The sequence below is a fragment of the Lutra lutra genome, chromosome 11, assembly GCF_902655055.1.
Source record: "Lutra lutra chromosome 11, mLutLut1.2, whole genome shotgun sequence".
In the NCBI taxonomy this organism is placed as follows: Eukaryota; Metazoa; Chordata; class Mammalia; order Carnivora; family Mustelidae; genus Lutra; species Lutra lutra.
In genome coordinates, this window is record NC_062288.1 from 1,088,226 (window position 1) to 1,101,461 (window position 13,236).

Consider the following 13,236-nt stretch of genomic DNA (forward strand, 5'->3'; position numbering starts at 1 on the left):
AACACGAAAGGTCCATTTATTCAACAGCAGCTTTGGAAAGGAATCCTCAAGACAGTGAGGGGACTTCCCCGTCTCTGCTTCACTCCTCTCCCACACGCCTCTGTCCTTCGCAGGCTAGAGCCTGCTGCAGACAAGGTGACTGTCTTAGATGTACTTATACACCACCTTGGAGGGCACAGTCTGGAGGTGCAGACGGACAGGACATTTGTAAAAGTGGGACAGCAGAGTCTCACTGTAGCCCACCAGGAAGTAGAACTTGTGTGCAGGCAGCTGCCTCAGGACCAGGGCACAGATCTCCAACTGGTTAGCCCGGCGCTTCAGGACCAGCTGGTCGGCCATGCACCCTGGGAAGGTGCCCAGCATGAACTTCCGGAGGAAAACGTCCTCCACCGTTCGCTCTGCAGCGTGGTCCTCCCCATCCAGGTTACCTGAAAGGAGAAGGGACCTCGAAGACTCAGCAGAAACTCCAGGAGCCTGTCACTCAATTCCACCCCAACCCTGGCTTCTCTCTTCTTCTACAAGTGGAATAAAAGGAATAACACTTTAAAGTTCAAAATACACAGCACTTGAGTGGCTCGGTTGGTTGAGTGACTTCCTTCGGCTCAGGTCGTGATCCCGGGGTCCTGGGATCGAGTCCCGCATTGGGCTCTGCTCAGCGGGAGCCTGCTTCTCCCTCTCTCCCTACTGCTCCTCCCCCTGCTTGTACTCTCCCTCTTGCTGTCAAATAAACAAAAAAAAATCTTTAAATAAATAAATAAAGTTCAAATACATTATTTCACTGTATTCGCAAACAAATCCTGTGAAGTCGGTATTATCATAGTTACCCTGATTTTACAAAAGGGAAGACTGGGGCCTTAGCAGGGCATAAAATTCATATGACCCTTTCCTGTCTAGCCCCTTCCCACTCTTTCTGGGCCACTTATAGAAGCACTGGCCAACCCCTGGCCCAGAGAGATGAGGCCGCCAGCTACTTCTGAGACTGGGGACATGAGCTCTGTCACCAGCCAGGGCCATGGCCTCAACCAGAGGATTCTCAGTGCAGACCCTGAAACCCCTCCACCTGCTGCAGTATGCCTCAGGAATCTCCACACCCAGCCCCAGACCCTAGAACCAGAACCTGGAAAGGGTGGGGGACAGGAATCCATTATTTTAAGTTCTCTAGACAGATGGATCTCAAAACGCCCAAGCTGAGAAGCCTCATACTGGACGAAAGACAGCCGATTCCCATTAGTTCGCGGTAGTTATGTTCTATGAAGTCAGCATGAGCAACGAGTTAGGAACATTGAACCCTCGCTCCTAGGGGACCCAAGGGGTTAGGTTTCTGCTCGCCCTGGACTAAGACAGTTTGGTCAACACATCAATATATAACCTTGTTTCCTGCGTATTTCTGCATAAAGACCCCTTGTTTAATACACATCATGGCTTAACTCTGAACTCTCGGCCCAGGGCATTAGACCCCGCGGGGAAGGAAGCTTATTAACATGTGTATCTTCTCCCCAACGGAGGTCACACCCTTCCTGTGCGTCCCACGTCAGCAGGAGGCTCCGTTAAAGCAGCGAAGTCACAACAAGGGCACAAACTGCAGACGCGGGGCACTAACGGGCCTCGGAAAGACACCTGCTCACAGCACGGGCGGAAACGAGAAGCAGCGCCCTGGGGGGTAGGCGCGTGCGGGCGACGGCTCCGCCCTGGTCCCACGCCGATGCCGGAATATGAAATCTGAGAATGAAAACCTCTGAACGAGCAGGAGTTGAACCGGGCCTCTCGCCCGTGTTTGCCGGATGTCTGTGCGACGCCGCGACCGAGAACTTCATCCGCGGGGTCCCCAGCACCGCGACCCCTCACCTGTGTGCAGCGACAGCCAGCCCTTGCGGTGGGCGATGTAGTGCGGCGCGTGCGCCTCCTCGTAGGTCACCGGCTTGTCCCCCTTGCCCACTCTGACTCGGGCCGCCCGGTTCTAGGAGCACAGAGGGGCCGTGATGCTACGCGCCCACCGACCCAAGCTGCGGTGCGTCCCCCGACCCCTGCGCCCCCGGCCCTCGGTTTCCCGCCCTCAGGCCCCTCCGCTGCCAGGCTCTCGGGTCCCGCGCCCCTCCGGCCCTGGTTTCCCCGACCCCCCGCCCCCCACTCCCAGGGCCCCGGCCGCCCGACCCAGGACCCCGGCCCCCGGCCCCACGCCTCCAGGCACTAGGTCCCCAGCCCCCCAGCCCCCCAGCCCCTGCCGCCCAACCCCAGGACCCCCGCCCCCGGGCCCCGCCGCGCTCACCTTGGCGCAGACCGCAGACGTTTGCAGGGCGCGCGAGGAGCACGGCAGCTCTCGGCTCCAGGACAGCACCTGCGGGAGGAGGGGACGTGAGAAGGACACTGAGGCCCCCACCGCAGACCGCGGGCCCCCGCCAACGTCGCCCGCTCACTCACCCGGGGCCCGAGGACCCGGCAGGACACGGCCGCCGCCATCTTGGGCCCGGCGCCGCGCGCCGGAAGTACGTACCGCGGCGCCGCGAGGGGAAAAGAGGCGGGGCGGCCTCGGGGCAAAGGTCAACCCCCAGGGGACCGCGGCGGCCGATTAGACCGAAATCGGAACCTGCGCAGGTGCGCTGGGCGCTTACGGGGGTGGGGCCGAGAGTGGGGCCTCCAGGCCGGGGCGGAGCCTCTGTCGGGAAGTGGCCTCTCATCGGGGCGGGGCATCGGCGGGCGGAGTCTCAGTCGGGGCGGGCCCGCAGTGGGCGGGGGTCTCGAGTCGGTGGGCGGGACCTCCGGTGGGTGGGCGGGGCCTGCCTGCTGGGGCGGGTCCGTGGGCTCAGCGGGTAGAGGTGGTGCAGTGCACGTCCAGGCGGTGCAGGCAGAGGGTCCTTCCCCCTTACCGCAGCGGGGACCCCAGCTATTCACGTCTCCACCTGCCACGGTAGGGGGTGTGTGGTGGCTCAGGTCCGGGACGCAGGTGGTGCAGAAGTGAGGTCTCGCCGTCTGGGAGCTCGCAGCGACGGAGACAGGGGATCAGCGTGGGCTCCGCTGCGCCCGCTGAGCTCCGCCCCCGACCGGCCCCTCGGTGCTCAGCTGCGAGCGGACCCCGTCCCCACCTTCTAGAAAGCGGGCTGCTGAGTTCTGCCTCCAAATAAGTTTTTAAGAAGGAAAGAAAACAAACAAACCCGGCTTTTTTTTTTTAATTTTATTTATTTATTTGACAGAGATCACAAGTAGGCAGAGAGGCAGGCAGGCGGGGTGGGAAGCAGGCTCCCTGCTGAGCAGAGAACCCGATGCCGGGCTCGATCCCAGGACCCTGAGATCATCACCTGAGCCAAAGGCAGAGGCTTAACCCACTGAGCCCCGCAGGCGCCCCAGAACCTGGCTTTTATCCACAAAGAAGAAATTCGTTTGGTTAAAATTTCATCCAGTTCTTTGAGGATGCCTTAGGCAGAGAAATAGGTCATTTCCCATGGGACCATACCCTAGTGTCTGGTCATTAGGGAAGGAAAATTTTAAGTAAGAGAAAGGGCTGGATGATAGGGAAATTCATACTCAAACCAAGCATTGTCGTGGTCACCGGTATCCAGTAATTATTGTCAGAGGGAAAAATACCAGCCCTGGGTATCTTACTTCACAGCTCATCACAGAAACAGAAAAAGCACGGACTCTGGAGTAGGCCCCAGGCGTCACAGTCTTTGGACAACTGAGCCTCAGCTCCATAATCTATAAGATGGGTTTATTAGCTCTGCTAACTCTAGGGTTGTTTGGATAAATAGCTTTCATCGCTGTGTTCAGCAGAATGATACGGAATTGCCAAGGCTGGGCTGGTTTTGACCTACATCATCTACCCTAACACTGCTTGCAAAGTCTGTGCTGCTGGTGGTAGGGAGGACTGGATTGTCATCTATGTGGAGGGGAAGTGGGGGGTGCTGGTGAGCTGCCCAAGGTCACAGGGGGCAGGAGGCGGGTGCAGAGAGGGACCAAGACACGGATCCTGACTGCAGGCCACTGTATTTTCCATGGTCAAGATTCCTCTGACCACTGGAAGCTAGGTCCTCAGAAAATCCTTAATAAAGGGACAGCATATTTCGTAGGACATATTCCTAATACTAAGAATGTTTTACTTCCAAATGTTTAAACTATGGTCTCCAACTGTTCTGCATATCAGATAAGGGGGCAGAAGGAGGTGTGAGATCACAATCGTTTCCAAATATAAGAACTCTCAACTTTTCCCAAAGGACCCTCTTAAACTGATAGTATTTTCTCTTTTTAAAGATTCCCTAAAGTTTGATAATTTCATAATTTGATAAGTTTTCTAAATCTGCCCAAAGTGGTGAGGAATATGGGAGCTGGTATATGAATTACAGCTTCCGGCCAAGTGACTGGACCTTCCCAGGCTTCAGTTTTTCTAATCTGTAAAATGGGAACAATGACAGTTGTTGTGAAAATTACATTGTAAAACTCAAGAGCAGAGTGAGCAGCTAATAAATGTGTCTTTAAAAAAGAATAAAGCCAGGGGCGCCCGGCTGCTCAGTCAGACTCTTGATCTCAGGGTGGTGAGCTTGAGTCCCAAGTTGGGTTTAGAGTTTAAAAAAACAAAACTAAAAAAACCTGCCTGTCACGCCTGACATGCACCTCCTGTTGGAGAGATATAAGAACTCACAGGACCCCTCACGAGAGGAAGGAAGAACCTCTCGTTCCAGCAAAGGTGACTCTTGACTTCTGTTGGAGTCCCAGGAGGCGTGGTCTCGCCAGCAGACCTACCCTCAATGCGTCCGAAAATGACACCAGCAGATTTGGGTTTGTCTTCATTCCTGTCTCTCTCCCTTAGGTCTGAGGTGTCTCCAGGGAAATCCAGACAGCCCTAGGTCTTTCGAGTGGCTAACAGCCTGCTAACCTAACTCTCTTTCTGCCGTGCCTTGTTGCAAAGGGGGTTCCAGCTGGTGCCTTTGTGGTGGGGTGGGGGGGCGGAGGTTGCATGTAAGTGTGTTTGCAGTGATTAAAATAAAGGAAAAATCGTTTCTTAAACATTAGTATGGATTGTTAGATTGTTTTAAATCACAGTGGAAACGGTTTAATGGGATGTTTCATTTTTCTGTCATTTCCATTTGCTAATGGTTTTGTTTGGTCAGAGAGGGAGACAGAGAAAGCAAGAACAGGGGGAGCAGCAGAGGCAGAGGGAGAAGCAGGCTCCCTGCTGAGCAGGGAACCTGGATTCGGGGCTCCATCCCAGGACCCTGAGATCAGGACCTGAGCCCAGGGCAGACGCTTCACCGACTGAGCCCCCAGGCAGCCCTGTAGTGTTTGATGTGCTTTGCTTCTTCCCTCAACTCTGTAAAGGAGGCAGTTTTGCAGAACAAAAAATGGAGGCTCAGCAAGTCACCTGGGGTCACAGAACTAGCCAGTGGTAGCAAGCCTCCTTGTTCCAAAGCATGTTCCTTGTCTGGGGACCCCCTCTGGGGTCCCCCTTCTCCCTGTGTCTCGGGGTGAGCACTTAGAACCTTGTGGGACGGGGGAATGGCCTGGGCTTCCGGAGGTGGATACAAAAAGCTCAGGACTGGCTCTGGGGAATTCCCAGAAACGGAGCGACCACGGGTTGGAACAAGAGACCCACAGGAAGGGCCCACAGGGGTTCCCAAGCCAGAACCATGGGAAGATGAGGATGCACACCTGTTTCTTCACTGACGTGAGCCTCTTTGCTCTCCATGATAACCAGGAAGAGCTGGAGTCGCCTTCATGCTTGCACGATGCTGGCTTCTGCTCATTTAGAGTCAGACGGCCCCCCATCGCAAGGACGGGACTGACGGGTTTACGTGGGCAACTCCCAGAACCTGACTTGTAGCGATCCTTCTCGGGGAGAGGGCTGTTGGCTGCTCCTCACACCTCTTTTCTACCACCGGTCCTACAAGACTGCGGCAGCTCCACCTCCAAGAGGCCTGGCCTTAGTCCAGTCCTGCTGCTCTTGGGTCACAAGGCACAGGAGGGGCCCGCGGGCGCGTCTGGGCTCGTCTGGACTTCTCGGAGACAGTCCAGTAGGTTCCAGCACGGCTCCAGGGCGCACCGGTCTCGGATGAAGGAGTGCTGGCCAGGCTGCGGGTGCGACCCTATGTGAGACGGACACTGTGGGCCCAGCCGAACGTGCGGAAAGCAGTCCAGCCTGGACTGTGCTGTATTTCCTTGGAACTCACCAGAATCTAGCCTCAGGGAGGGATCCCTTAGCCAGAGACGGCTGCCTTCCTGTTGGAAGCAGGATTAGCCAAAACAACCTTATTCTCCTAACTCAGAACTGCTGACATTTTGCATTTCGTGAACCTCTGCTAAATCTGGTGCTTCGTACTCCTGGTGATTCATTCTCTCCTGATGACCACAGCCATTCACCAAAGGATCCCAGAGGCTCTCAGCTCTATTCAGGGAACTAAGCCAAACCACCAAGGAAGTCCAGTTAGAACTGAGTCTTGAATTATTCCTCGTTTTTGCACAGGCAGCCAGAGGGGTGCCATTCCCGCATTCCCCCACCCCTGCTCTCCTTCTGCTGAGGCACAGGAAGAAGGGGGACTTTCAGCAGGTCCACGCCCGGGTCAGCTCCACTATCGGTGGCCTGGGCCTCTTCCTTCAGTGCCCCCACAAAGCATCATCAACCCCCTGAGGTCTTCAGGCCCAAGGCAGGGCCCTCAGGCCGTGGGGAGGGGACCGGGCAGGGCAAACTCATGCTGAGCGTTTGGAACCCCAGGGTCTGCCCCAGGCAAGACCCGGGTTTCTGGAAATTGGAATCACAGAGCAACGCTGACTTCGGGGTCTGAAGGAGCCCTCCTGGGACTGACCATCGCCTAAAACAGGGTGAGGGGAACGCCGCGACGGATGCTCTCCAAGGCCCCAGGGCAGCCTCTCCAGTCCCTGCACCCGAGCGGCGGTGGTCTGCTCCCACTTGGTCAGACGGTGAGTCCCCCACCGCCACCGGGGTACTGCCCGGGCACCCTTGTGGCCAGATTCTGTTACGCCCAGTCTTTAGATGGGTCTGTTTCCAAAAGTTTAAACACTTTCAGCAAATACTGGATGCAACTTCGCATACAGTGATTTTCCTGATTGTGAGGCAATTAGTCTTGTCTGGGTCCTGTGTCCTTTTGAAAGCATCAGACTTTTTCCACAGAGGGAGGGAAGAGGCCACACATAATTCTCTGGAGTTCGGTGATTGACCCTCGTCTCCAGGTGACGGACAGAGCCACTAGGGATGACTTGCCTGGTTCAGGTTCGAGAAGAGCTTGCATCAGTTTGTAAGGGAATTGACATTCAACGAGCATAAGGGAGCTTTCCCTGAACCCTGGGCCCATGAGTGTCCCGGGCGATGTTCCCACGGTGCTGGAGAAGCAACTGGGTAGCCCCGGCTCTGCGGGAAGGGGGGGAAGGCAGGAGAGGCTTTGGCATTTCCAGGTGAACCAACATCTTAAAATCTGTGTGACTTAATGATCCCAAAGAGAGGAGTTTCTAGTGCCCAAGGGTTAGAGATTCCTTCTGTGTCTCAGAAGGAAGAAGGTTTTCCCAGCTTCATCCGCGGGAGATCAGGTTTTCTGAGCCCCGCAGTACTGCGTTCAGCATGCATCTTGTCCGTCCTGAGCCAGGCTCCCAGGACTCAGGAACTACACTCTGAACATCAGGGGAGAAGCAGCTGTGGCGACCCGGGGCTCCAGGAAAGCGGCCCAGGGGCTCATGGCTCAAGAAAGGGTTCCCATCCAGAGGGCTGCCTCACCGAGTCCGGCAAAGAGGGGAAAAGGACCACGGAGAGGGTCCTGGTCACCACGGAGGGCCGGTTTCCCCAAAGCCACAACATACAGACGGAAGGAGCCCCCAGGTTTCCAGAACTTGCAGAGTTGGGGTTGGGCTCCAGGGACCGCGGGGTGCCCCCCAGGCTCTGTGAGGCCAGCACAGGCCAGGATTCAGTCACAGCATCCACGGAGGAGCTCGTACGTGGCCAGAGGCCACAGACGCCATCAGGAAGAGAGCCTGGCCCTGAAGGACACGCCACGGGTCAGCTGGGTCTGGCCTGGCAGTTGTAGGGGTCTGGGGGTGAGCCACGGGCCAGACAAAGGCAAGCCTGCCCATCAGCCCCCCGACCCCCAGAGGCATATGGGCGGGGGCTTCACTGCTCTAGGCCTCCCTTCTCATCTGCAAGGTGGGATGGCCAAGGCCTTGCCCGGCATTACTGTGAAGGCGCCGAGTCCCGCTCCCGGGAACACCTGCAGGGCGGGGCTCTGCTTGAAGTCGTGGGGGGGGGGGAGGGGGGGGCATTTGTGAGACCCTTGCCTCAGGCGTCTGCCATTCCCAACCTTCCGTCCCGCACCCGTCCTCGGACGCTGTGATCCTCTTGGAGGAAACAGGAAAATCAACAGAGAGAGGAACCTGCCCGTCACCATCATTTACACATTCATTCATTCCATTCTTTTAACAAATATTTATTAAGTGCCTACAGTGTGCCAGGCCCCTTGCCAGGCCCTGGGGGACAGAGTGGGGTCACACACAGCCCTCCCCTCAAGGAGCTCACAGCCTGGGGAGGGGCAGACTCGGGAGCTGGGCAGGAGGGATGCGCTGGGCTGAGTGTGGTGGAGGTGTAAACAGACGGCCCTGGGGGACAGGGCAGTCGAACTGGCAGGACGGAGTCACCAAAGGCCTGCCCCCGCTTCCTTGGGACAGCGTCTCGGCTGCGCTCCAGGGGCACAGAGAGGGAGCCCGGACACAGAGCACTGCTGCGTCGCGCCCCCGCCAAGGGCCACTCTGCTCCTGAGAGCACCTCCGACCTGGGCTGTGAGGTCACCTCCTTCCTCTACACCGTGTAGGAAACTCCAGGCCCCCAGCTTCTGCTTCTCTCCCTTTTCGCACAGGTGGGCCGCCAGCCCCGCTCAGGCTCCAGGCACGGCCCCGTGAGGACACCGGCCCTGGAACGGGCCACCCCCAGACACTCAGAGCCGCCTGACAAGCTCAATGAGCTGCTGGATGTTTTTGTTGGGGTTGGACAGGCCGTTCCGGATGTTCTCCAGAAGGCATCGCTTTAACTCAAAAATGGCCTCACTGTACGCCAGGCTCACCGCGGCCATGGGAGGTACCCCATGCCACAGGCCCGGGATGTGCCAAATATGCTGCTTTCCGGGGTCACAGAAGGCCAGGCCTGCCAGCGTCCGCATGCCGCCACCCGGTCTCTCCGTGTGCGCCCCGGCCCTGTCCGCCTCACCGGGCGGATCCAGGAGCAGCCTCCTCTCTCGCGGCCTGGGCCCGGGGGCACACGCGTCATGAAGGTTCTGGCACACAAACTGACAGTTGGGCACGCGCCCCGTCTTCTCCAACCTCAGAAACGCGTGCACAATGGCCGGCGGTATGTCCCTGGTCTCGGCTAAGCTGACCACGGTGACGTTGCTCAGCCCCAGGAGCTGCGTGGCCAGGGAGGCCTCCTGCTCGAACCGCTCCCCGGCCGAGGCCAGGGCCCCACCGATCAGGCCCCCGGAGTCTATCACCAGGATGTGGTCGCAGCCCAGGTCCTGGCTGAAGCTTTCCGCCACCGAGACGAGCTGCATGAAGGCCCCTCGAGGCCCCCGGCCCCGCCCCGTGGCAAAGCGCAGCCCGAACATGGTGTTGAGCAGTGTGGACTTGCCCGTGCCCGGCAGGCCCAGCGCCGACAGGACCACGAGCCGCGGCCTCCGCTCCAGGCGCGCGTGCAGCTCCCGGAGGAGCCCCGAGACCCAGCGCAGTGGGGTGCTCCGTGCGCTCCCATCGATCAGCTCCACAGGCAGCCCCTTCAGCAGCAGCTCCGAGGCCAAGCCCGGGAAGTGGGCGAAGCGCCTCTGCGCGGCCGGCAGCTTCCCTGCCTCCACCAGGCAGCTCTCCGCCTCATAAAACTGCCCCATCTCCCGCAGGAAGTGCTCCACGCCCAGGGGCTCGCTGGACTCCGTGGCCCCACAGTGCTTCGGTCTCAGCGCGAGGATGGTCTCCGGAGGCTGCCTCGGCCTCGGCGGGGCCACCCGGGCCAGCCCCCACTCCATCCACCTCAGGAAGTACAGCTTCTCACCCGGGGCCGGGCCGCTGATGCCAGAGATGAACTCCTGCAGGCCCCCGGCAGGCTCGTGGCCGAGCTGCTGCGCCCGCAGCTCCAGCAGCCGCTGCCTCAGCTCCTTGTCCGGGGGGTCCCCGGCCCACTGGGCCCGGCACAGCTCCTTCTCCACCTGGGCTGCCTTCCTCCAGGCGTCGCCCTGCAGCCGCAGCTCCTCCCTGCGGTAGGCGTCCGCGTCCTTGACCCTCCGGGTGATGCGCTCTGCCCGGCCCCGCGCCCGCTGGCACTCCTCGCAGTCCTCGTCCACGCGCAGGCCCAGCTTGCGCGCCGCGTGGGCCATCTCCTCCACGGACAGCCTCCGGCAGGGGGCCCGCGCCACGTGAGCCACGATGGCGCGCACCCTGCGCACGAAGCCCGCACCATCGGTGCTGCTGACCTTCACCAGCACGTGCGAGTGGTCCATCCTGAGCACCGGGATGAGCCTGTTGAGGAACCGCAGGTTGGCGTTGCGCTTCCCGCGGTACGGGCTCAGGATGAAGTAGTACTTCGTGGCCGACCCCTTCATGGAGTACAGCAGCTTGTACTCCTTCTTGCTGATGTTGTCCGTCAAGATGAACACGGCGGAGGACACTTCGGTCAACAGCTTGAACTGCAGCCAGTGAGACCCGATGTCGCCCCGCAGGTTCAGGAAGGCCACAGGCTCCGGGAAAACGTCCAGGTCCTCCCGGCCACTGGGAAGAAACCAGGAGACCTCCACCAGCCCGTCTGCGATCTCCCGAGGGTTGGTGCCCACGTTCAGATCGCGGTGCCAAAAGCAGTCCCGCGGCCTGTGGCCCGGGCCCAGCACGGCGTTGAGGAGCTGGGACTTGGAGTTGCTGCTGACCTCCATGCGCACGAAGGCGACGGCGGGCGCCCGCGACAGGACCGCGCTGTCTTCACGGAGGCTGCCCACCCCCCGTGGGGGCTGCGCCCACCATGTCCGCACGACACCCCTCAGGGCCCACAGCAGAAACGTGTGGTAGTGGTTCTCCGAGTCAGGCAGGACAAGGGGGAGGGCAAACTGGCAGAGGGACATCTTGTGCACGATTTCTTGTTGCAGGAAACTGTCCGAGGACAGCAGAAGGGCACAGAGAAGGTCCAAGGGGTTCACGGGCGTGTCGGGCGTTGGCAGCTCAGAGAAGGAGTAGATGTCTGCGGCGAGGTCGTCGGCCGCGTCCCAGTAGATGATCTCCTCCTCCATCTGGCTCTCCTTCTCTGCGGGCCTGGCATCCGGGGGCGCGTCCAGCACCATGGTGGTGCTTCGGGCTTCGGAGCTGAGAGCCTGCAGCTTCCTGAGGAAATTCCAGGGTAAGTCCCTGGGGGCCTGAGGGGCCCGGTTCTTCATGCTGTCGCTGCTGATCTGCAGGAAGTCCTGGAGGCTGAGCTTGTGGGCCTGGTAGGTGTCCAGGCCCAGAAGCGACAGCATCTCCCGCAGCCTGCTCCTCTCCACTGTGGGAAGAACAGAAGACATCAGCGCTCACCCTGTGCATCGGGCCCCGGCTGGAGGTAGGGAGGGAGACAGCATCCTTCGGAAAGCAGGGTGTGGGCACCCCGGGCCTGAGGCCAACAGGGGCAAAAGCAAACAGACCCGGAAGACGTTAGAAAAGAGAGAGAAGAGGACACCCAGGGGCCGTGTTTAAGGATTGGGAGATGCTGTGAAAAGGTCTACATGTCTGGGTTCTCTTGGAACCTGCGAGACCAGCTCTGCCAGGCCCACCGTAACCGTGTGCAGTGTGCAGCTGTGCACCCGCATGTGGGATGCCCGCCCCTCCCGGGACCCCGTGGCCTGTCGCCACATCCTGGGCCCAGCAGCGGGCTTCCCCACGCCGTCACCAGGAATGTCCCGCAGGGGACGCGGTCCCTGAGTCACTTGGATTTTCTAGATAATCTTCTCTTCTTTTTTACAAATAAGTTGGGAGGATTTTTAAAGGGAACACTGTAAGTTATTATTAAAGCCAGTCACAGAAATCATAGCTACACAACCCTTTAACAAATCGGAAGCCCATCTTGTGGTTTTCAGTGTTGCCGTGGCAACGTTTGTGGCAGACGTGATCAGAGGCCTTGCAGCATCGTCCACCCAGTACGAGCTCCTACGGGCACTAGGTTTCGCCCAGGATCCCCGTTCCTGGCCATGGTCACACCGCACAGTTAGTACACTCTCAGTGTCGCCTACGTGAGCGGTTTAAAATGCAAATCCCACGGAGGTTCAGCATCGTCTCCATTATGAAGCTGCGTGCACATTCCCATAAACCAGGGAGGAGTCGTGGGACGCCCTCCCCCCACAGCAGGACCCGGCCCTGGGGCACAGGTGCCTGAGCAGCGGGGAACGGCCCCGAGCAGGAGCCGGCGCTGGGCACAGGAGTCTCCTCCCCAAGGGCCCTGCGGGCAGCGCGTGCCACCCGGCACAGGGCTGCGGAACCTGCGCGGGGACACCGGGGGCGGAAGGAAACCCTTCCCGCAGCTGCTCCGGTTCCGGGGGCCGCCTGGATGACCGAGGCGTGGCCTGAATGATGGGGCGTGGCCTGGATGACCGGGGCGTGGCCTGAATGATGGGGCGTGGGTTCCTCCACCCACACAGGGACAGCTGGTTTCCTCCTTTCAGCAGCGGCGGTGACACAGGAGGGTAAGAGCCAGACCAAGGAACCTCTCGTGCGCTCCCGCCCAGCGGGTGACCCGCGGGGAACAGGCCAGGGCAGCCGAAACCTGCCCGCTCCAGGAACGCGTCAAACATCAGGGTCCCAGGGACGCCTGGGTGGCTCAGTTGGTTAGGCGGCTGCCTTCGGCTCAGGTCATGATCCCAGCGTCCTGGGATGGAGTCCCACATCGGGCTCCTTGCTCGGCAGGGAGCCTGCTTCTCCCTCTGCCTCTGCCTGCCTCTCTGTCTGCCTGTGCTCGCTCTCTCTCTCTCCCTCTGTCTTTGACAAATGAATAAATAAAATCTTTAAAAAACAAAAAACCAAAAAACCAAAAAAAAAAAAAAAAACATCAGGGTCCTGCACGTGCCCCTGCAAAGACACTAGTCTCCATCTCCTCCCTGAGGGGGTCAGAGGTGGTGCACGGGGGCCGGGGCCGGGACGAGAGGGGATCTCACAGGGCTGGTCCTCCTGTGACAGGACAGGGATCCGGAACAGAGAAAGTGCGTACCTGCTGGGAAGTCACTGTCCTGAGCCTCATTTGCACCATCTGAAAAAGCAAAG

General features: G+C 59.3%; 2 protein-coding genes across 11 annotated transcripts in view; both read right to left on the bottom strand.

Moving 5' to 3' along the window:
• MRPS24 (mitochondrial ribosomal protein S24) lies at positions 1–2,603 on the bottom strand. Its single transcript, XM_047695577.1, has 4 exons — positions 2,419–2,603; positions 2,267–2,335; positions 1,846–1,957; positions 1–428 (listed from the first exon to the last, which is right to left on the bottom strand). Exons 1-4 carry the CDS (start codon positions 2,455–2,457, stop codon positions 145–147), a joined length of 504 nt encoding a protein of 167 aa, XP_047551533.1. The 5' UTR covers positions 2,458–2,603; the 3' UTR covers positions 1–144.
• A 637-nt stretch (positions 2,604–3,240) lies between these two features.
• Positions 3,241–13,236, bottom strand: part of URGCP (upregulator of cell proliferation) — a 62,851-nt gene continuing 52,855 nt past the window's right edge. For 5 of the 10 annotated variants that reach the window (XM_047695566.1, XM_047695574.1, XM_047695576.1 and 2 more), the window contains 2 exons: positions 13,184–13,222; positions 3,242–11,488 (listed from right to left, as the gene is read on the bottom strand). In XM_047695566.1, coding sequence (XP_047551522.1) covers positions 8,919–11,488; positions 13,184–13,222 — 2,609 coding nt within the window. In that variant the 3' untranslated portion in view covers positions 3,242–8,918. Of the gene's footprint in view, positions 11,489–13,183; positions 13,223–13,236 lie in introns of all 10 variants that reach the window. The other 5 variants (XM_047695569.1, XM_047695568.1, XM_047695570.1 and 2 more) reach the window with 5 other exon arrangements.